At 41.4% G+C, this 23,754-nt stretch overlaps 2 protein-coding genes across 23 annotated transcripts in view; both read right to left on the minus strand.

The window, feature by feature from the left end:
• Positions 1–603: 603 nt before the first annotated feature.
• Positions 604–11,925, minus strand: GET4 (guided entry of tail-anchored proteins factor 4). The gene is made up of 9 exons (XM_084536481.1): positions 11,677–11,925; positions 8,651–8,729; positions 8,143–8,224; positions 7,032–7,181; positions 5,227–5,365; positions 3,225–3,365; positions 3,066–3,141; positions 2,580–2,652; positions 604–1,947 (listed from the first exon to the last, which is right to left on the minus strand). The coding sequence occupies exons 1-9, from the start codon at positions 11,829–11,831 to the stop codon at positions 1,859–1,861; spliced, it is 984 nt and encodes a 327-aa protein (XP_084392607.1). The 5' UTR covers positions 11,832–11,925; the 3' UTR covers positions 604–1,858.
• Positions 11,926–12,414: 489 nt separating this feature from the next.
• The window catches only part of SUN1 (Sad1 and UNC84 domain containing 1), a 34,471-nt gene continuing 23,131 nt past the window's right edge, over positions 12,415–23,754 (minus strand). For 16 of the 22 annotated variants that reach the window (XM_084536495.1, XM_084536485.1, XM_084536498.1 and 13 more), the window contains 14 exons: positions 23,286–23,384; positions 22,532–22,625; positions 22,381–22,439; positions 21,088–21,233; positions 20,720–20,944; positions 20,133–20,219; positions 19,722–19,765; positions 18,593–18,725; positions 17,439–17,693; positions 16,862–16,946; positions 16,172–16,287; positions 15,354–15,521; positions 14,534–14,626; positions 12,415–14,115 (listed from right to left, as the gene is read on the minus strand). In XM_084536495.1, the coding sequence (XP_084392621.1) occupies positions 14,002–14,115; positions 14,534–14,626; positions 15,354–15,521; positions 16,172–16,287; positions 16,862–16,946; positions 17,439–17,693; positions 18,593–18,725; positions 19,722–19,765; positions 20,133–20,219; positions 20,720–20,944; positions 21,088–21,233; positions 22,381–22,439; positions 22,532–22,625; positions 23,286–23,384 (1,718 nt within the window). In that variant the 3' untranslated portion in view covers positions 12,415–14,001. The remainder of the gene's footprint in view (positions 14,116–14,533; positions 14,627–15,353; positions 15,522–16,171; positions 16,288–16,861; positions 16,947–17,438; positions 17,694–18,592; positions 18,726–19,721; positions 19,766–20,132; positions 20,220–20,719; positions 20,945–21,087; positions 21,234–22,380; positions 22,440–22,531; positions 22,626–23,285; positions 23,385–23,754) is intronic. The other 6 variants (XM_084536483.1, XM_084536496.1, XM_084536490.1 and 3 more) reach the window with 1 other exon arrangement.

The raw sequence follows: 23,754 nt of genomic DNA on the forward strand, positions 1-23,754 counted from the left end.
GGAGCTAGAAAGATCATGTGTGCGTGACAAATAAGTAAGGGTATGTGTGTGTAAAATTGACTCATATACTGGGTATTATAATTACTATGACAATTATTTAATGATAAATTACATACGCAGAAGGCTGTCTAAATTGTGTATTATGTACATGTACATATATATATATATATATAAAATACATGTATATATAAAAGTCACTTAGAGCCACATATGTGGCCACTGCTGCTGGACACCCATGGACACCTTGAGCCGCACCCAGACACCGGCAATGAAATAACCTGGCTTTGCTGGGCTCTTGCCTGCTCTGTCTGAGAGCATTTATTACATTCCCATAGCAGCAGCCCTAGTGTGGGGCAAGTACTCCCCAGTCAGGGCAGGGGCATCACCACGCTTGGTCCAGGCTTAGGGCAAAAGAGTGACTGTGCAGACACTGCTGAGCAGGAGCAAAGGTTGCAAACCAAAGCAATCTGCGCCTGTCACAGACAGTTCCTGCCAAAATTATGCCTTTACAGGACCCACAGTCAAATGCAGGGTGGGGGAGGAAACAGCAAGGAAAGTAAGATCTCTGCTTGTAAAACCCTCAGAAAGCAGCACTACCGCAGATCCTGGTATAAAGTGTTTATTTGAGACTTCACAATTAACACAAAGTCTGCCTTTCAATGCCTTTTTTTTTTTTCCTTACAGTCAATAAATTTGTATTAATCCCTCCCTCCCCCATGCATGATTGCTGTTTATTAATCTAAGCCTTCTTATTTTCATCATGAAAAAATAAAGCGTTTCCCCACTTCATCCATTCGCTGTACCACTGACATCCGCTGTGCTGCATCAAAGAGGAGGAGATGTAGAATTGCTATGCCTACCATTGGGGTTGAAGTTACTCCATTATTTATTGATTTATTCTTTTTACATGAAGTGTTAAATGAATCAATCACCCAAGAAAAATAAATATATCATAAAGAACCAAAAGTTCTGCAGTATCCCTTTTCTTTACATGTAGCTGCAGGTTAAATGCATACGCTGTTTGTGGCAATTCACTTTTACGTTTGGTGGTGAACTTACACTGAAAAAGAATCTGTTCCAAAGGAGTAGAGCCAGGAGTCAGAGGAGGTATTTTGGATGCCAAATTTTAATACCTAGGCAAGAGATCCATGTGGAAGCCAACTACCTGGTTTCCACTGATCAGCTTTTACTCAAGAGCAATTCAATCTTGTGCTTTTCAGAAAGTATCAGCTAAACCCAGGCGTGGGCTCAGCCAGTGCCAGCTCCTAGGCAGCCTGGAAGGCAGCACGACTGGCGTGTCTGCTACTCGCTGCAGTGGAAGCGAGTTCCTGGGATCAGTGTCTCTTGGATGTGCAGCTCGTATCATACTGCTTGGCTCATCGCGCAGTACTTTTGGCACCAGCCTCGCAAGTAAATTATTCAGTAACTCACCCTGCCTCTTGAGATGGTCCTCAGAGGTGGCAGAGGTCAAGGAGGCTTTCCTGTAACAGAGATGGTATTGGGCAGGCCGTGAAGTAGAAGACCCATAGTTTTGCTTTATTGAGTTATTGTGCAAAAGGGAATACTGCATCAGAAACCGTAGAAGACTATAGTTTAATCAAAGTCACCAGCCGCTGTATCGGAAACCTGCTAACAATTGCTCCGATTGGTTCTCTTGGCTACTCTTTGTTGGTTTCTTTTTTTTTTTTTTTTTTACATAAATAATATAGACCGAACATTATAAACATTTCAGCAACCATTTCTAAAAGACCGGAGGAGCCCTTTTAGGCACCAAGAAACAACTGCAGGATTCAATTCCAAAACTGTCTTTGGAGTCATCGAATCATCAGATTTACACGGCACCCAATGACAAAAATATTCAGTCGAGTTCGATAGGACTGCTATCTTCCTGACCATCTTCTGTGTCATCATCTTCTCCAGTTCCCATCAGACTGTTTAAAAGATTTCCTAGAATAGAATACAGGACATTCAACCTTGCCAGTTTTATATTCTCATCTCAAAAACTTCAATTGTAACCCAGTTCCCATTAGTAATTAGTTGATCTGGGAAGCTGTATTTTGATAGTATTCCTTCTTGGAGAGTACACTGGTAAAAAAAACACCCAAGGTTGTATGCTTTCTCTGTTCCTTATAATTCCTTGTAGAAAGCCAGTACCAGTGTCAGCATTTCATAAACGAATGCTCTGGGAGCATCTGTTTTACATCAGCACTGATTAGAGCTCTACCAAATCCACAGACTGTACTTTAGGAAAATCAGCTACTGAAGTCTGAGGAAATAAAGCTTGTACACAAATAAGATGTTCCTTTACATTCGGAAGTTATACCAGAGCATCAGACACTAACCGTAAGATCATTTGCAGGCTTCTCCCTGTCTCAAAGAGGAAAAGTCTACCAGCATCACCAAATTAATTTCACATGCAACAATTAATCATGTATTCTACAGTAGTGATTGGTTCTACAGGCTATGAAAAAAACAACTTATCAGAATAGATGATCTGCTTCCAGCACACCTGTTTTATGTAACGTGCAGCTCTGAAAAGCCGGGCTGTCTGTATAAACAGCTGCTGACGTACACCTTACCTAGTAATCCTCCGTAGGACGATGTCTGCTTGGGCGGCACACCAAAGAAAAGCTGTCCTATTCTATCTAGGTACTGAAACGACACAAGGTGGAGAACAAAGTCAGCTACCTCATTTACAGGTGGAAACGCCACAGGCAGCACGCATACCACATGAGCTAGCTCACTGACTTCTATCTACAAGCTATATTCAAAACCCCTACTTCTGAAATAAGGCATCAAGGAAAATTAAAATGCCCTGCATTACACATTCATGGCTTTCCATTTGCACTCCTAAAACACACTTGTCAAATATAAAACAAGCACTGTATGAATTTCTACCAGCATCTCACTGCTTAGAGGAAATGCTTAAAGCCAGTGCCCTTTGGTGGCTGTCTCAGATTACGCAAGCTGTGACCTGCGTGGTTTGCAAAGTCACGGAGCAGGCGACAGTCAGCTGCTCCTTAATGCTGTAGGTTAAATCCTGTTTGTAGTCACTGGTAACTCACCTCATTATACATGGGATCTCTTTTCAGTGACGGTTGATACTGTTCACACAATACTGTAAATACTGTTAGTTTTCCCCTAGGAAGGAAACAACCAAAAATGTGATCTTTGTAACCACTGAAAAGGAAAGTAAGAAGAAAGTGAGAAAAATCAGACTGTACCCATCGACGGCCAGTAACAGGAACCAGATGAAGTTTAGCAGTGGTTGAACAAAGGGAGGACCCTTTTCTATTGAAGGGTGTTTCTGTGTGTATGTTGTAAAAACAACTGATGCGCTGGTCTTATTTTTTAAGCAGAGAAATCTGCAAAAGGAAAACAGAACAGGGAAAGTTAAAAATAAAAGGCAAAGAAATTTCACCTGCAGAAAGAAAAGGAAAGCCAAGCATTCGACAACTTCTACTTTAATTGTGCACTGAAGCCCTCTCAGGCTCACACTGATGGCAACTACTGCAGCTGGTACAAATGCACAACTTTGGCAACTGTTTGGAAATCAACCGAGTAAGGGGAAAATTTCTACTAAATTACACTATGGAGTAAGTGGGTTACAAGGGGAACTGACATTAAATATTAATAGAACGAGTTTAACCAAGATCTAAGCAGATTTTATACAGCAAAGGTGTCTCAAAGACAGCATCAATTAAATCAAAACAGAGGAAGACTGGCTAATGCATGATTCTAATTAAACATGACATCACATTTATTGTTCCAGAGTTTATGATGCTGAGGTAAAAACCTAGTTAAAGACCTCCCTCTGGCCCCATCCCCTCCCAAACACATCTCCTTTCATTACCTATCTGTCAGTGTCCGATAACTTAGTCATTCCCTTAGTGCCAACTCAAACTAACATGGCATCAGGAATGCTGATGGGTTTAATACATATCTCTAAGTCTCATACTAAAGCTGCACTTTGGCTCCCTCAGCCATTTGTCATGAGTTAGATTGATTTCCCAGACTGATCAGATCTTTCCTCAGGTCCGTTAATTTAACTGGCAATCTCTGCGAGTCCCAGAGGCCTCAGAGACTTTATCTGGGACAAACGTTGTCAGCAAGCACTTGGAAGGCTGCCACGAGCAGTCTCAGTCTTGGTCACAGGCTCCACATCTGTACCCTCGGATGTGCAGGGCATAGGGCTCTTGTGCCTTAGTGCTGAGCAAGGAACTGCAATTATTTGTATTAGACTACAAACTGCTACATAAGAGGATTTAGTATGGTATTTGAGATATAGACCAGTAAAGGATGTAGCAGTGCTTCTGTCTAAACACTGGAAAAATAATCCCTTACCTGTAACCTCTCCCCAGAATTTCTTCCCCCCCAAACAAAGACCCATATAACTGTTTGAGCTCTGCATACGGTGGACCTATATAAAGGATTTTCTGCCACTCAACATCGCTACAATCTATAGCAACCAGCTATGGAAAGCAGGACAGATCTTCATGACAGCTGAAGGCTGCCAAATGAGACAGACTTGCTCTCACCTCCTCCCTCTCCCCCGACACCTACTCTCTCCTGACTCCCTGCTGCACAGTCCTGTCCCCACCTCCTCCTCAGACTCCTCCGTGAGCTGCTTTCCCTGACTGAAGAAAGCCATCAACTGATTAAACTCGGTAAAATTGGCTTTGTCAGCCTTCATTGTGCATGAGCTCTGCGAAGGCATGTAATAGCTTGCATTCCCACCTCCTACAAAATAAATGCTTAAAGTAAATGAAAGCCACCAGCAACTCTGTTAAACCATCGCTTTATGCTGCTCATAAACCAGGGTTAACCAATGTTAATTATCTCAGGACAACGAGGCCGAGAGCAAGTACTGTGCCAAATGTAAATACAGAGCCTGCTTAGTGCCAGCCTTGGTAAGACCATCTAGGATAAGTCCTAACTCGGCATAAAGCAGTGTAAACAAGAAGAAAGACTTGTGCTTCCAAGGTCAAACAGATTACACTGAAAGCTTGGACCTTCGTACATTTTACCCCACTCTCACCCCTTCAACACGCCAGTGTTAAGATGCTTTTCTATTGTTACCACACAAAGTGAGTTTTGGAACCTCTGGCCAGTTTCACAGCTGCTTTAGAAAAGATGCGCGGTTATCCTACAGTTCTTGTGATTAATCAGATTGGCCTCAAACACAGCGTCATCTCAGCAAAACAGTTAAAAAATTGTAACACCTACTGTAGGACTGCCTGTGCTACAAACATGTCCACCTCACTGCGATAGCCTCTGGACGAGGAGTATTCTACTAGCATATTTGCACAGCCTTCGCCATCTGTGGAGTGCAAGAAGTGATACCGAGATTCACTATAGTTTTGCTCTACAAAAGGAAAAAGAAAATGGCTTTTAAGAAATCAGTTCATCACAGCTGAACACAAAAACACATTTGTTAAGCTTGCACATGACAGCTAGAAAGAGAGCTACACACAAGGTATGTAAACAAGACAACTAGCAAAGAGACAGCATTTTCCTATGTAAATTACAGACAACTTATAAAGGGGGTAATAAATACGCCATCCTAAATGCATTGGGGTAAGTGCTATTGAAGTATAATTCATGCAATGCCACCACAAAGCACAGCTACCGCTGGGACAAGCAGCTTGAGCTGTGGTCACAGCCTTTTGTCTAACAGCACGCAGACATTTCACGTGCTGTCAGCAGCACTTAGGAAAGAAATCCAGCAACTCTGTATCACAGCATGTGTACCACGGAGCCCGACTGCACCTTCAGCATCTTTCATTTGAAGTGCACAGAAAGAAGGCATCTCCTATTTTTAGCTTAGCCCACTCTTGCTACCAAAATTAAAACTGCTTCCATGTGCTGAAGAGAACAGCAATTATGCAGAAAAAAAGGTGCAAAAAATGGAAATGGTTTGTTAGAACTTAACTTGAAGCTAAGTATCATGCAAAACCAATGTGATGACAAATCAAAACGGGAAAGCTTCTCTTTTTGGAATGTAAAGCTTTGCTTGAAAGATCTCAGCATTTCTAATGGATCACAAAAACTAGAGACTAAGAAAATGTGCACTTTGATCTTCAAAAGAATGGCAAGCAGACACCTACGAAATGCGGATTTTTTACTTTCAGGATGCAACCGTTTCTTATCCTAATCACATCTCAGCTTTTAACTTTTAACACTGAGGAAAATCTTCCCTTTCTGGCTGGCAGCAGCCATCAGAAACCAACATCAGTCCCACCAGAACAGCTACAGGGTTTCATATGGCACACCAAAAGGCAATAAGCTGGAATGGTGACCATTGGACTATTACACAAAGCCATGATCATCAATTACAGCTACAGGAAAATTTAAAGTAAGTGAACTAAGTTCACTTACTAAGTTCATTAAGTAAGCCTGCACTGGTTTTAGTTCACAGGAAACCAGAGGAGAGCTGGCATTTATAGAACTGTTCTCATTCACCTTTGTATGTATTGAACAAAAGATTTTAAAAACTGACTACCAACTACAATTAAAATAATTATTTAGTGCATGTTAGCTTATTTGACATCCCATTTCACAATCCCAAATAAATCTAATACAACAGCATTCATTCTGAAATGCCTGCTGTTCAACATCTCCAAAGTACCTAACTGCAGATCCAAGGACTGTGTTGTGTGCTGTATTTTTATCTTTCTCGGGTTTATCCAGGATTTCAAAACAAAACAACACAACAGCCTTGCTCCCCAACAATTTTCCTTCTAATGACTCTTAATCAAACTACCTCAGTGTCCAAAGAATCAACCTTCCTCTGGCAGAGAGCTTTACCAGCAGCTGTTTGGGACTTTGCACTAACATAGAGCCACAGGCCTAATTTTTCTGTTAGTAACGTTAAACTGAATTTATTCCAAAAATCAGGTAAGAGCAGAACATTGTCATCTCAGCTTCTGTAGATTATTTCCAAAGTAGGTCTCCTATAATATCATACTTTCAATGTTTTCAAAACAAAACACAGAAAGAAAAAAAAAAAACAACAGTTTAATTTTGCTTACCTTTCCAGAGGGTAATTGCTAGTAACTGGTGTAATTTGGGATGGCCGAGTTTTCCTGATCCTCCGCTAGACCACTTCAGTGCTCTGGATACAAAAGCCACTCTTTCAGGAGAGTTTGGATCCATTAAACTAAACAATTTAGCCAAGTTTTCTAGAAGCAATAACATTCAAAAATATTTAGCATTAAGAGAAATAGGATGGATGATCTGCTGCTTCTAGAGCATCCCTAATGTACAACACTTAAGATACAGTGCTGTTTTGTCTGTAAGCTCCCTTCTCAGTCTCTGTGAAACATGTTAAACCTAAAACCACGACACTGAACTTCAGCAAATACATTGCATACATCACGTCAATCCCACATCCACTAGCCAGCAATGATCCCTCCACTGCCAAAGGCTGGGCCTTGCAGAGAGCTGGTGACAGCTCCCCTCCTTCACAGTTTGGTGCAGGGATCCCAGAGTGTTGCACAGTCCCAAAGGGGACGACGGATTTCAGGTTACAGGAGCGCTTGCCATTGATGAGGCAGCTGCGAGGGAAAGTCTGTAGGTTGGAAAAGGTCCATCAGAAGTCCGAGGTGGGATACAAAAATGTCAGAGTTTGTCTAAGGGAGCAAAGAGCAGTCTCTGTCCCTTCTGTCTCCAGCTGCAGTTGTTAAGAGGAGCAGTTTGCCCATGCAGCAGCAATTGTCTGGCCACGCAGCTTTTAGGGTCTTCCTGAACTCCCTGCTTACCTAATCTCAGAGTCAGAGCAGAAAGATTTCTTTGTGAAGGGCTGATTCACTGCGCACACCACCACACTGCCAGGGTGGGCAAGTGCCATCCACCAAAGCCCTGGAGACACGAGTGACTGGGCAGACAAAACATTACCCTTGCATTGCAGAACGGAGGATGCCGTAAGACAGTGATGTTTATTCTAAGCATGTCCCCTTGCTCATGGCATTGTCAGTTACCAGGAACCCATTATCCTCTAATAAAATTTTCCCTCAGTTTATCTCCATGCCCTAGCCATGTGGGACGACAAACAGAAAGGATTGCAGGTTTCAAGACTTAACAGCCCCTGTGAGGTGAAAACATACCTAAACACCACCAAAGCAAGAGCAAAGGTCACCTTACCTAAAAGGTCGTCTGTTACTTTTGCATCCGATTTCTCCAAAGACTCCAAAACCAGCATGGACAGATCAGCAGCACTGTTTTGCTACAAAATAGATGCATACCGGTAGTAATGAACATAGCAGTAGAGAAAACATCAAGAAAAGTTTTGTTCCTCCAACAGAATTTTGTCAGAGGCATATTAATGTTGTTATCAGCAGCTACAGCTAAGGCAGATATCAAATTTCAATCCTCCCTTACAAAAGTCTACAGTAACTCAATGGCATCTGAGAGAAGCCTTCAGGAAAGCAAAACAAACACTTGGTTAAGATCATGTTTGGATGCTCACAAACACTTCTACTTTGTGTCCCAGCTTGGAATAATCCTTCTTTGTGGAGAACAGCTCAACAAAGAGACAAAGCAAAAGATCACCAAGCAATTAGCCCAAACATTTGCCACTGAGGATTCAGTGCTCACCCTATAAAATCTTTCAATAACCCCTCCCGACCCCCATGCAAGAGCACTGACATACCTGGTTGTGGCTGAAGAACAGCAGAGCCCCTGAATACATTAACTCTCTCGCTTCTGGGTGTTTTCCTTGTGACATATACCTGAAAACAACACCAAAGTGGTGTATGCTTAAATGAACTGCATTTAAAGGATTAAAGAGCAGTGACATTTAAAACAAAGGCAGCAAGACATTCATTTTTAAATCAGATTAGTTTCAATAATGACGTTCCTGTAGCTGCTGCTGTGATTTGGTTTCTGCCTGTGACTGGATGGAATACGAGCAAATAGCATAAGGATGAAAACCGAGCTCCCAAACTGATCTGGGCTGAAGCAAGGCACAAATGATCCCAGAAGTTCACCTAAGCAAAAGATGTCAAGGCATTAACCCCAGCTGTTAAGCGCAGCTCAGACTGTCGCACAGCTTTTACTACACGGAAAGCAGGCACAGTGACAGCGTAAGGAATACAAAGTGACTCCAGCCTCCTCCCCGAGCTCTGCTTCCTGCCCTTCTACGCCTCTGACCGCCACTTCTGCTGCCGGCAAGGGGACAGCAGCCACACGCAGGCCCTTTGCTGAACCAAGTAAGCCGGTTCCTCTGGTGGTCTCTAGAAAGAGACGAGTGGCCAGCAAGATTTACCATGCAACATGTGACAGTGTTCTCTTAAATGCAATGCTTTGGGATGCACCTGCTGCAGCTTCTGCCTTCCTCTGCTGGGAGTTAACCAAGAAATGAAGCAGGACAGAATTTGGTCCCAACAGTCACATCAAGAACAGGAACCTGTTAACACGGCACGGTGATTACAGCCTGCTGCACGTCACCACTACAGGCAACTGAAGGTCTTGGACAGTCACATCTCTAGATCAGAAATTTGGCATTTCCTATAAAAGTGGTTGAGGAGTGGCAGCAGACATAGCTCCCAATTCCCATTTCTCTCAGCTGCCTCTCAAAACGCACATTTCCTGACTAGTCAGTAATAGCGGGCAGTGTGCTCAGGTCAAAGATAAGGCACCGATTCTACCGCACGGCTTCAGCACCTGCAGCTCTTGCTCTGTGCCAACAGCTGGTTGTGCTGGGCCCCTGCTTCCACCCTCCTGCTCCTGAGGGCCAGGGCAGCGCCAGGCAAGGGGGGCACTGCCTGCAGGGAAACGGAGCGCTTGGTAGCTCCCCAGTGTCCTGGTGCTGCACGTGAGGTTCCTGTCACAGGGTGACATTCCTGGGAACAAGTCCTACTGGTAAAATCGGATCTGACAGTGAACAAGGGAGGAGGCAGAGTCTTCCTGCCCCGCTCACCACCTCGCACACCACCCAGGTCTGTCCAAACGGGTGAGCAACGCGGTCAGCACGGATGGCGTGGCAGTGGGGCTGTCAGAGCGAGCACCCTCAGCAGTTCAGATTTGTGATCACCACAGCGAGTGCTTCCCACATCAGGCAAGCAGCTCGGCGGCTCCAGCACCTTTACAGGTGGCCTCACATCCACGTTTGCTCCTACATTTTAACTCCAAATCTCACACTGGATTCCACTTCCACAAATTCATTTTCATTAGATTCCCAGAGTAATTTAGGAGCTCCTAATCTGGGACTTATTACAGCCAACTCCAAAAGAAACTGTCAACAGTTTTACTATATAAAATACGTTAACTTTTAAAATATATATAATTATTAAAAGTGCTGGGATTTTTGGAAAGAACTTTTACTACAAAGAATTTTTAATAAATATTAATTACGTTGATCTAAATGGCATTTAGAACCAAGCAGTAACACCCTGCCAGCCTCAAACACATTTTGGCTTATGACGTTTGGAACCGAGTCAAGATTTCAAGTTTAACTTGCACTTCATGACAGAGCAGACTGGTATTTTACCGGCTGGTTTTGTTTACGGTGAACAAGCACAGGGTATCCCCAGTCCAATTCCGCAGCTGCAGTCGCCTCACTCTGTGCTAATCTTTCGAGAAAACTTTACATGTAACACGTTTTACAGAGGCCAGACAAGGCTATCTGGACTCTTTCCTGGCCTCAGTGACTTTCCCAACAAGTTCCACAGTCCCATTACATCTTTTTGCCTGGAAGGAAATGCCTTCCTAGCTACGCAAATACCACCTTTCCATTTAACTGGGCACCTTCTTTCTCCTGCATTTAAAATGGAAAAGACTGGAACTTTGATTCCAAATTAATTCAGTGAGGCTTAAGCAAAGCATGTGAGCTAATACACTGAGAACACTGGATGAGAAGTGACCTGCTGAGCCAAGCCATCTCCCCCACTGCAGCCACCGCATCGCATAATCCCTCCTATGAAACAGGCCACGCTTTGTCTCAGATTTATTCTCCAACGCAATTTAAGTCTTAAGACTGTGACGGTGCCCTCGCTGACCCCACCAGAAGGGTGCCGCAGCACACGACTGCCTTCATTTAACGGTGCTGAGTGCGGGCAGCAGGGCAGCCCCCCCATGCTGGCAGCGTAAGCGGCCAACGCAGCAAGGACAGGGCGCCAGGACTCTGGCCCTGCTGATGACACACCGAGGACTCTGTCCCCAGGGGCTGGCTCCTGCTGTGAGGACACCCACGGGCCCGTCCCCGTCTCGCTGTGAGGGGCCGTGACACCGGGGGGCTGCGGGATGAGCGCCCGGGCCTGCTCCCCTCGTCACGGCCGTGAGCACGAGCACCGCGCTGACGGGGAGAGCTGTAACCGGGCTCTGTCGGAGGTGACCGGCGGAGCCCCGCGGCTGTTTTGGGGCACCCCCGGTGGCCGTGCCCGTGCCCGTGGGGCCGGGGCCAGGCCCTCAGCGCCCCCTCAGCGCCCCCCGGCCCGGCGACGCCGCTGCCCCTGAGCGCGGGCCGGGCCCCCTCAGGCCTCTCAGCCTAACCTGCCACACAGCTGCCCGCCCCGCCCCGCCCCTCCCGCGGACCAATGAGAGGGCGGGAAGCGAAGACAGGCAGCGGCTCCGACCAATGCGGAGGCGGCGTGGGCGCGGCGGGCGGCAGCAGGGTAGGGTGCGTGGGAAGGCTCTGGAAGGCCGGGCGGGGGAGGGGCAGGGCGGGCCGGGCCGTACCTGAAGAAGAGCGTGCGGTACATCTGGTGCGCCTCGTAGTAGTCACCCTTCTCGACGCTGGCGCGCAGCTTGCCCTCCACGCGCTGCACGCCGCCGCGGTTCCTGCCGCCGCCTTTCGCGGCTTCCTGCTCCGCCGCCATAATCGCCGCCGCCATCGACGCGGAGGAGGCGGGGGGGGTGAAGGGAAGGGAGGGCGCATGCGCACGCACGCCCGGAGCGGCGTCGCGACTCCGCTGCCCGGCTTCCGCCCACTGCGACGGCGGCCGGCGAGGGGCAAAAGGCGCGGCTGCGCGGAGCGGCGCCAGAGGGCGGGGCGGGGAGGGGCTGGCTCTGGGCTCCCGGGGAGGGAAGGGCAGGAGCTGGGGGGGCTGGGGGAGGAAGGGCAGGGGGCATAGGGAAGGTGATTTACTGCGGGACAGGCCTGCTAAAAAGTATTTTCAGTCTTTTTTTTTCAGCTGCCAGAACCTCCCCGCTCCAGTCTTGCCCACCAGGAATGCTGCAGTGATAACTACACCTTCAGCCTAAGGTGCCCGTGCTGCCTGACATCACACAGCCCTCCTACATTAATTGTAATTATAAAACTAAAGCCATCCGGGTATCCCCCTGCCCCGCACAGCGAAGGGCAAAAGGTCTTTCAGCCTCCTGGTAAGGCTCAGTCTCATCTGTCCTCCTTAGCTATTTAAACGGGTCATGGAAAATACAGAAAAAGAATCTTTATTTCTTATTTCAAATATTACATGCACTTTCAAAAATTAAAACTCTTTATTTAAACATTTCAATAGCATCTTGTCAGTTTTGGAGGCAGCAAAGTAACAGACGATTTGAAAAGCATTTACAAAAATACATTGCACAAAGTCCTATCTTGCTTTTTTAAAAATAAGTTAGTGTTATCCAAAATATTCCCACCCTAGCTACCTAATTTCAATTTATACAGGATAATTCTAATTTTAAATATGTAACATAGAATATGAAAACACCTGTACATGTGTAATCTAACTCCTCTGCATAGGCCATAGGTTCTGTCTCTAGCTCAAGTGAAAAAAAAGTTCTTCACGCAGAGACTTTAAACATTCGAGGACTGTTGTGCAACATACATATAGCTCTATTCAGAAAACCAGTCAGCAGTTCAGTGTGTTAACAGTTCACAGGTAACTATAAAATGCGTTGTAATAGCAAGAAAAATTCTGCACACAAGTGCATTTTAGGAGTCTTTTCTGAAAAGGATCTTCCAAAGTAGCAATCCTAAAGGAGGCCGGCCCTAAAGCAGTCTCAGCACATTCTGCATGGAAATGGCACAAGACTGAGACACCACTCTCATCTTCAAGTTTCAGGGGAGGATCTCAAGAATACCCATATATCCCAATACAGCAGCACTGAGCATAACTCTGTCTTGTGCATGTTAAATAACGAGCTCTACTTCAGTTGTATTTCCCACATCCTGCATTATCACAGCACAACATTTACTGACTATAAAATAAACCAGATTAAGGAATTATTATAAAGATATTTTTTGACAAATTAAGATTTTTCTTCTCTAGGCTTAGTTCCAAATCAGCCTTGATGGATGTACTGCTCGTACAAGAGCTGATAAGCCTCCTAAATTGCTTAGTAAACAGTATACAGCAGTTAAACTAATCAAGTTGCCATGGTAAAAACCCTTAAAGTAATTTTAAGTTATCCCTGACTTTTAGAACAATTCATGGCCACAAGTTGCAGTAAAGCATTCTCAGTCGCTGGTGTTTAAACTAGTTTTGGTTGTGTTAACTTTCCCTGATAGTAATATTTATTATGTAGTCAACATTTATTGAATAAGCCCTTTTGGATCCTGCAGAAGGACAAAAAAGGTCAACTGAAGGACACCTTTAGCCGCAGGCGGTGTTCAAAGTGTACTACATTATTTGTCTTATAGTGCCAAGCTAACAAAGATGCAGTTGAGTCCTGAATTAAAAAAAAAAAAAAAAAAAGATCCTAGTTGCAGAAAAGTGTGGTTTTTATTCTTTTTAAAAACCCTATACATTCATTTGTAATAAAATAGGTATATCACCTGTTTGCTAACTGCGCTTTAAGAACCAGAGTAGTTTGCATGCATTATTTCTCTCAGCATGGACACAAAAATATGAAGCTAACTGGCTATTACAAGCTGAGCATGAGCAAATAAATTTTATACATTTCTGCTGACAGTCTTCTGCCTTTATCAGAGGATTGGTAATTCCGTAGTATATATCTTGCATCCTTGTCCTTTAAAGATTCCAGTGTTCTAGGCTTTCCGGTATATACAAATTGAGAACAAAATGTACAACAAAGCAGCCCAAGCTGTAGTGTAGATTATTCGGCAGGTTTCCCATGCACTCTGAACCGATAAAGACACGTATATTCAGCATGTCCCCAATTAGAGAGAATTCTCAGTTCCACTATTTGGAATACATTGTTACTGTTCTCCTAGAGAAGGAAAAAGCAAACACACAAAACAGAGTTAGGTTTCTACGATGAACACGTACAACTGAAGCTGCTTCCTGCAACTACAAACTTCTATTAATAATTAAATTATGCCTTGGAAAATTTATACCACTTTAAAAAACAACTTCCTTTGCCTTGCAACTGCTTGTTTATTAATCGAGTTAGAAGTGTGAAGTAAGTTTATCTTTTCTTTTTTCTCTTCGTAAGTTTATTATCTTCACACCATTTGTGTCCAGATGGCACAAACTTTTCCTCCCTTCTCATCTACTCAGATCACAGATTGATGTAGACAGGCAGATACTTTCTACCTCTGTTTTTACAATGCACAACAGAGAACAAGGCCCTTTTCTTCACTGGCACTACTGTACCTGACAATTCAAATCCCATCACCCAGACTCACCATCACTGGAAACATCTGCAGTGGCTCTCCTTCTTGATCGTAGACGTACTGTCCTAGGAGTACACCTTCTTCTTGATATTCATCATCTAAACCCTGTAACAATAAGATGAAGATTTTGTTTTAATGTCGATTTTAAAGGAAAAAAAAGCTAAAAGTGTATCTACATTACTGAGTATCAACAAGCTGCACCCAGAAGTCTATCAAACCAGGATCAGAGTGTTTCCTGCGCAACTTAATGCTAGTTCAGGCATGGCTGCACATTGGAGTTTCCTACATTGCAAATACCTGTGCTATGTTTTCAAGTTTTTAGTCACCCCCCTTAATTTCTACAGCAGAACCACTATTGTAGTGTAAAATATAAAGTGTTCAGGACAAACAAGAATGAGAGAACATCATGGTTATAAACAAGACAGAAGCCAAGAATCAGATGTTTGCAGATCACTCTTATTACTGCAGTTGTATAGCCTAAGAAAGATCTATTTAAAAAAAAATAAGATGCATTATAAATACAGTGAAGAGCTAAAATTGGGGAGGGGAGGACAGATGAAGGTGTATGAAACAACTAAATACATCATTTAAATCATCATCTCCCTCCAAAGGAACTTGTTACCCAAGCAAGACAAAGCAAATACAACTCCCCCCAAATTAGTTTTAGCGCTTACTTCTAGGTCTCAAAGCTCATCAAGAACATAAGCAATTCTAAGAGCAATGACAAACATCCGTTTCTCAGCTGTTCTCTTTCAAGCTGTTTATTTTTCAAGACATGCATCACAAATATTCTTTACGTTTACAAACTTCACTTAAGTTTAGGAAGACTTACATATACTGAGAAGTTCCTAGGAGCACTGGTGATATTTCCTGATGGTGAAAGTGTTTTTGGTATGTGTTCCATCGTAAAGGCAGTTGGATAGATCTTCATGGAAAGTCTAATGACAAGATACCCCTCCGATCCCTTGAAAGCCCAGCAGTTACCTGGATACACGTCCGGCTAGACAACAGATTTCAAGGCAAGGAGGCAGGAGGGTGGGGACAGAACATGACAAGACAAGAACGAATACAAGAATTTTGTTATTTTTCGTAATGAATTCTGAATCATGAGAAATCTTAAAAAGATAGATAATTTCTACCAAATAGCAAGTGGCAGGACATAAAAGTCATATTCACAACTTTGATTTTAATTACAAATTCACTCCTGCCTCTGAAGGACAAACAACATCAGATGACACTTAATTGTGTTAGCAGAACTGTGTAATTTCACACTACAGAAAATGGAAGATATAGACTGCACAATTTTAGTTGCACTCTTTAGGAAGACAGCATACCTGCCTGAACCACCGCCAACATACCAAAGAGCCAGCTTATTATTTTATTTTTTATTTATTCATTTATTTTACTGGAATCCTCCCAGTGCTTACACTTCACAGAAGTCCGATACACCACTCAAGCCTGCTATGAGAACCTTAGTTTTTCTAAAGCAGAGCATGGGCAATGCCACTGAACTTCAAGAAATAAGTTCAAAATATCCCTGTCTCCCACTGCCCACAGTGTATTACAGACAAAGATCCAGCATCCAAAAACAACTCAGACCACTCAATGCAAGATAATGTTACTGAATTTGTTTACTTGGCCTTTAATTACCTGAATCACCACTCTGGGAGATTGAGAGAAGTACCATAAAGGAATTCCAAAGAGGCTAATTAACGCTGTTTTGGTCTCATAGGTTTCAGAGCAGCGAGTACTCAGAATGCTGCCACCTCAAAAAAGAAAAGCAAGTTAGCAGAAATAAGTCTTTAGGAAGGAGTAAAGAATTATTTTGTGAAGGCAGAGATGTCTGTGTAGCTTAATGAATATACCATTTCCCCCCCAACCCCCCCCCAAAAAAAACTAAACTAGTAAAGGTATTGTTGGTCTAATAATTTTCCAATTTTCTCATTTTCCAGTGCAGTGCTTCTATCAAATACAATGTTAGTTAAAGAAAATGTGAAAGGTTTTTAGTTTTATAGGGCTGAAAGAGCATGTATTTTCTATAGTGAATTCAGTGATGTGTACATCCCACACATACAGATCCATGGTTCTCAATTATCCAGTTACACATGTTTAGAAGTTATTCTATCCCAGTCCATGCGTACACTGGGAGTCACCTGTTTTCAGCTGTGATAAAGTAGGTGGCTGGTATATGACCCTGTAAACAATATGCACAGACTGCAGTACTCTGACCATTTGGTGATACACAAGGATGCTCTCTACCCTTTAGCCCTCATTTTAAGATTTGTAGCAAACACTATTTTTACTACTCAGGTTATTTATATTATTTCTTCTACTATTTACCTCCAGATTCTAAGGCAAAATCCACCATACCGGTCTTGTCTTGAGAGTAGAGTTTCAGTGCATTGTTTACAATAATCTGTGCTTGCTACAGATGGACACATAGAATAGAATGGAAAGAAATGTTTTAATATCAAATGATAAAAATTGATATATACACACACCTGTGAAGTCACAAACTTAAGTTTGAGATGTTATACTTCATCACAAGTCTTTGAAAGCCTCTGTCAACATAGAAGCTATTTTTAAATGCTTCGTTATTGGCTTAAAACAAATTGATACTGCATCTTGACTGATGTTTTCTTCAGAATTTGCATTCATTCCCCACCTTCTGAAATCATTGAGCTTTTTTCTTTTTTTTTTTTCCAGTTTGGAGATAACATACTTTTGCAGGGAAAAAAAGCACATTCACAATGGCTGTAAGTGCTGTAAGAATTCACTGAAACCATTTTCTGTAGCTCTCCCCATTTCAGTTTCTTTCTTGAATCTCTTAAAAATCACTACCATTTATACTGACAGTCATGCTCCACAAAATGCCTAAAGGACAATTTGTCTGAACTTATCACTTAATTTTACTCACCGCTTCCGTGATTCCAGAGATCCCTGCATTGTTCACAACATTTGTTACTACTTCAGATGTTACTCTTTGGTTTGTAATAGCCATATGTTGGGTAATATTCTTCAGGATCTGCAGCTCCAGATCCTGCAGCAAAGTCTGCAGGTCACTTTTGGTCACAAAATTGGATGTAAGCCATTGGAGAAGTGATTCAGAAAAGTCCTTGTGTTGATCACCAAAAAACATCATCCTGACAGATTCTTTAACCTGGGCATCTACCTAGTAGAAGCCATTAACAAGAGAACTGATTAGTCTTTATAAACCAATAAGTAATACCATCTGTATATAATAGGCACATGTGAAAAATCAACATATATATTTCCAGTAGTACCGCTAGGTCTAGATTTCTCATGTCTTTTAACTAAACTGACTTACAGTGGAACAACAGATAAGGTAGGTATGCAGAAGACATGGACAAAATGGATGATTACCTGGTTTGGTGAACAGCACACAACTAACAAAGCCCTACAATCTAGCAGTTTACATTAGGGGGTCTGTTTCAGAACAAAAATAAGTTGATTGCAACATTCAGCTCTTAAGGGGAGCAGTGTACCTGTTAGGCCTAGTTAAGCACATCACTAAGTCACTTGCTTATGGCATACTTTGATTTGTAGACATACATGTAGCTAGACTATCTTGTGATGACACTCAGATACGGTATTTTAGTCAAAGTGGATAATCCTGAATCTAGACCTATATTTTATTGTCTATATTCAAACTGAACCTTACAGAAGGCATCAAAAAAATAGAGAACGATTTTTTTTATTTTTTAAATAAGTCTCAGATCAAAAACCTAACTAGCTTTTACATGACCTCCTTTCCATATTTACATGATACACCAGCTGTAGCACCAGCTGTAACAGCAATGTACAATACACACAACTGCTATTGCATCATCTCAAATGCAAATAAAACTGCCATTGTGGAAAACAAACCACAAACTCATCTGATAAGACGCCACATAGTAATGGAAAAAAATGTCACAGTACCACTACCAAAAACACTACTGTTCTTTAAAATGAATACTATCACCATGTTACTTTTGCAGTGCCTTTCAAATAAGTTTGTGAATGAAATCTAGTATTACTAAGTTTTACAAGAATGATGACAGAACTTACTTTTTCATGAATGACATCCATTTTCTCACAACTCGTCTTTGCACTTTCCCCAGTTAACAGCTCCGATTTCACCTGAGACAACTCTAGTTCTAGCTTTTTAACTCTGGATAAAAGTTGATTATGTTCATCCTCTCTGATAAAAACAAGGAGTCAATAATTAGGAAAGAGCAGTTTCAATCATTCCATCAAATTCCAAAGGCATGAGAATATATTCGTCTACCACAAAGTGCTTTCGTAGTTCAGTTATTCAGAAATGGACATTGGGAGCTTACAGCTCCTTGAAGGTGCTAAGGCATACTTCGAATGAATTTATTCAAAGCAAAACATTTCAAACTTGTGAACAAATCCAGAAGCGATGACTTTCAGAACATCATCACATTGACAAGTTAGTAACTCAGACACAGATTTCTGGTAGCTTAAGGCTGGACAGACCAGTTGAGCTTTATTTGCCTGAGTTTGCCACTGATTAGAGTGAATTGCAGGTTACCTTAGTTAACGCTTGCCTGCCTACAAAGTTATTCTGGTTTTGGTTGTGTCTATAGGTAGCAGGTTACATGACCACTACAGATCAGTGTTCAGTATGCAGTATTGGAAAAAACAGTATTAGTCAGCATTTAGAAGCTATTTACATCTAATTTAAATTAAAATTCACTAAGTGTTTTTCTCCTCCCAAAGGGGAAACTACTTAACGAAGTTCTGCAGTTGTTTTTTTCTAGTATTACACACAGTACATTAGTAGTGAGTATAGATGACAAACCAAAAACACAAATTAAGTTTATAAATCGTAAAATTAAAAAAAAAAAGTTAAATGTAAAGTGTATCAAAGTCATCTACTGTATTCTTCACTAAGCAATTTAAGGAAAAACTCTCAAGCTTCCATAAATACGTAAGTCATTCTACTCTGCTACATAAGCAGATTTCTCTAGTAAAACATGTAGCTGCAGATCACTCACGTCAGAAGTGGGCCTTGTGCTGATGTTCGGCATTAGAAAATCAAGTTTGTGCTTGCTGACATACACTCTTAAGGTCAGTTAACTGACACAAGGGAAATTATAATTGTATTTCAAAGAATGTCTATTGCCATCAGTTAGCTCTAGGACTGGAAAAAATATTTAAAAATTGCTCATACCTTACTGTTTTTGCTTTGGCTATGTCAAACTCCTTCTGAATATCCTAAAAAAATACAAAAAGCGTTAAGTTTAACATACAGAAAGAATAAACACAAATGAAAAAGTGACACTTTCTAGCCCCACCTATACAGGAGTATGTTCCTACGTTATTTATATTTGTGCCTCTGTATCATAAGATTTTATTCCAAATAGCATCTACCTCCCTGGCAGAGTAATTTTTAACCTTTAAACTGAAAATACCTTTAAGAATGGAGAAGGAAGAGAAAGAGCACAGGTTTTGAGACTTAAACAAGCATTAAAAGCTAAAATGAAGCAAACTGGATTTTGGGATAGCTAACACACAACTTAAAGCTTTTATCCTATTTTATTAGTTACCACTATAGCTACTTATCAAAGCTGACTTTCAATACCTTAGATTCAGCAGACAGCTTTTTAAGAAGATCTTCCAGCATCACAATGCGCAGCTCATGTTCTCGATGTAAAGCCAGGAAGTCAGTCTGAAAAACAGGGAAGGAAAAGGCGTGTACTTTGAGTACAAATAGCATAACTGACACTTTATAAAAAGTACAATGTTTCTTTCATTCTGTGATCAAAGAATATCAAGAGTGCTTAAGTGATTTATCCTGCAGGTAGCATAATAAATTAAAGTTTGTAATAGAAAATAAAAAGATTTGATTCCACGGTAGGAGGAGTTACACGCAGGTAAGTTTACCATAAAATCCCTTCATCACTAGTCTTTCCTAGTGTTTCCTTTCTGTATTAAAACAGGTAAATCCAGCTGCTTCTCAGCAACATAAGATTCTACTTTAGACCATCTATCCGGAATCATTTCGTTGTCAGCAATAACAGAATACTACTGAGCACTTCCTCATATTTACTGCTTAAGAGTTAATTCATACCAAGAAGAGAATCATAAAGACAGATCACTAATAAACCACATTAATAAAATAATACTATTATCAGTCTCAGAAAGTGTCAGTAACTGACTTATCTTTACCTTTTCCTCCAGTTTCATCTCTTTAAGATGTTGACCCATTACATTTTCTATTAGCTTCAATATTTCACTTCTGTCACCCATCTGGGCAACCTGATCTTGAAGATTATGGAGTAGAAGCATCACTTTACTGTACTCTTCATCGTGGTGATGGCATCTATCAGACACGAAGGCCATTTGCTTTTCCAGCTCACTTATACGACCGGAATCAAAGATATTTATGGTATCCTAAGGTGTAAAGATTTTTTTTTAATATATAAAAGTTATTTTCATTACTCTTGGATGTCAAGCAGTTATTGCAAAATACTGAGGACAGGGGAGTTAAGAGGTCTTAAGAGACTAAAGTACTCGCCTAGACTGTTTTGCCTTACCTTTGTAGGCTGTACAGTATGAGAAGAACCAGGCTGGGGCTCAGGAACATAAATAGAGTCATCTATCCTCTGTACTTTATCAATTCTTGTCCAGTTCAACAAAGGCAATAATGAAACGAAGCCATCAAACCCCCAGAACCATATACCTTTAGTGAGCAGAAGCAAAAGCAGAAAGGGTGTTCAATCTACAGATTGTCTTCTTATTTAAGGACACAAACTACCTTTCATTTTAACACACAGTAGACACTACCCCAGTCTGAATAGGAGTTAGCTACATGAGCCAACTTAATGTTTTTTTTAAAGTCAACCACTCAAGAGCATTAGGGAACATCCATCAGTACCACTTACACAACTATGAGGCAGGTGACTTCTGCTTATATATCCTGATATATCCTTACTTTTGTATTACTACTTCCCCGGAACATAGATCCCATTTATTGAGTAGGACAGGCCATACTCACTGAAGGTGAGTATAAATATTGCTTTTTATCTTATGGCAAAATATTTTCCTTTACATCCTATTAACTTAAGGGAAAATATCTTGCCTTACACCCTATTTACTTCATACTGCATTGCATAATATCTAACAGAAGTTGGAAGAAACTTATGCTTCCATGGAAACAGCAATTGACAAAGACTACGTTTATTTCTGCAATATCTTAGTGAGAAGAAATAGTGTTTCCTACACAGGGTATCTTCTTCCTTTCTTATTCTCCCTAAAGCTCCCCACTGTAAGTCTCTTAGAAGTTATCTTCTCCCTAAAGTGGATATAAGCTTTTTAGGGCATGCAAAGACATGAAGTTGCTTTTCAAAAATATCTCAACACCTTCTATTTCAAAAGAGACAACCAGCTTGGAACATTGCCAGCTAACCTGTCTAAAGTAGCAGTATTTCAAGCAGTTAAGGTATGGTTTAAAGAAAAAGAATGATTTAGTGTGCACCGTTAAGAGAATTTAAACACAGTTTTATGGAGATTGACAGCAATCAAAAGCAATCAGTACATAGCCTACCCTTTATGATCTCAATGCTGTTCCTATAAAGGGAAGTAAGGAAAAGAGTCTTCAGCGCATTTATACTTACTCTGTTTGAAGAGCTCTATGAAATTAAACCAAAGTTATTCCTTTCATAGGAAAAGAGCCTATGGTACTTTGAAAGCATTCACAAACGCTTCACAAACTGAAACTTGGTCTTTTTGCTTCTGAATTATCTCCTTAAGCCTAACGTTCAACTAAAAGTACTATTTTGGTACAGCAGTAGGAAGCAATCAGTATGATAACTAAACAATTCACGTACCTAATAGAAACAGCAGTGGGATGACAAACAGTAATAGCTTGAAAATCTTTGGAAGGCATCTAGAGAAGGACAGGAAAGAAACAATGCATTTATTATGTAATATCTGGGTAAAGAATTTGCTCACAAGAAGTTATTTGGAAAGAATACATACCTTCTAAGAAGAAACACCTTGAGCAAAGACAGCAAAGTAACAAGTTGATACCAGCCAGTTCTAAGCAACCTGAACACGCCAGAAGCTGCTCTCCCTAGAAGACAAAAGCAGTGACACGAAATAGTTATTGCAGCACATGTTCACGGAAACCAAGGAGAGGGACATGCAACTGTGGCCAAGAGTACTTTGCAGGGCAGAGAAAGGCACAAGCACAGGCAACACACGCAGATTAACATCTAGGTTTGTATCACAGTATGACAGCATTATAACAACAGGTACTCAACAAAAGCAATAGCCATGCAAAAAGAAGAAACAAATCTCTTGTAACAATGCTATCTTGCCAGAAATTCAACAGCGAAGTTTGAGTCCAAGTTATTACACACCGAGGACCTCAGTATGTTTCAAGAAATGCACAGATTAGCAGAACGAGTTTTTGCTAAGAGGAATACCATGACAGGAAGTGACTAGCAAACCAAAACACACCCCATTTTTCTTGACACCCCTTATCTGGGTTATTCACACACATAGTCCCTCATCAAACAGTCTGGTTAGTCTCCCATTATGCCTGCGAACAGAAGCATGTTCTTATTAACCATATTTTGGTCAATAAAGCACAGTAGCATGTGCATTTCAAGATATCAAAGTTACAGCATAAGCACAGCAGAATTAGTGTAAGCCAACTACTGCAGATTCCTACTTTGCCAAGAAGAAACAGGCAATGTACAGACATGCACACACAAATTAGGATAGTAACCTGGAGAAAGAATGGCCAGCCAAAGTAGAGACAACACCTTCTGAGACACAAGCCATCCGGTTGCTCCCACTGTTCGCAACACGTGAAGCATAAAGTAACCTAGGTTATAACAAATTAACTATATGGTAATAAGCTTAAGGTTCTCTTGCAGTACATGCACTAGAATAAACTCAATTACCCCGATCATTACTTGTTCTGCTTAATTTTAAACCATACCTTCCAGTAACCTACAGACTTGTCTTTTCAGTATTTAAAAGCAAAGTGAATCATTCATAAATATGAATCCAAGCAAAATCAAGACAATTTAGAAGCAGAATTCTCAGGTATAGCAATAGACAACAATCAACAACCTCTATGTAGTTAGAATACCACTTCTCAATAGACAAAGTTTATATTTTGTATCACGGCATTATCAGAACAACATGCCAAATATAATGGATAATATCAAAAAAGTAATACTGTAAAATGT

This window comes from Aythya ferina (assembly GCF_964211825.1).
Source record: "Aythya ferina genome assembly, chromosome: 15".
In the NCBI taxonomy this organism is placed as follows: Eukaryota; Metazoa; Chordata; class Aves; order Anseriformes; family Anatidae; genus Aythya; species Aythya ferina.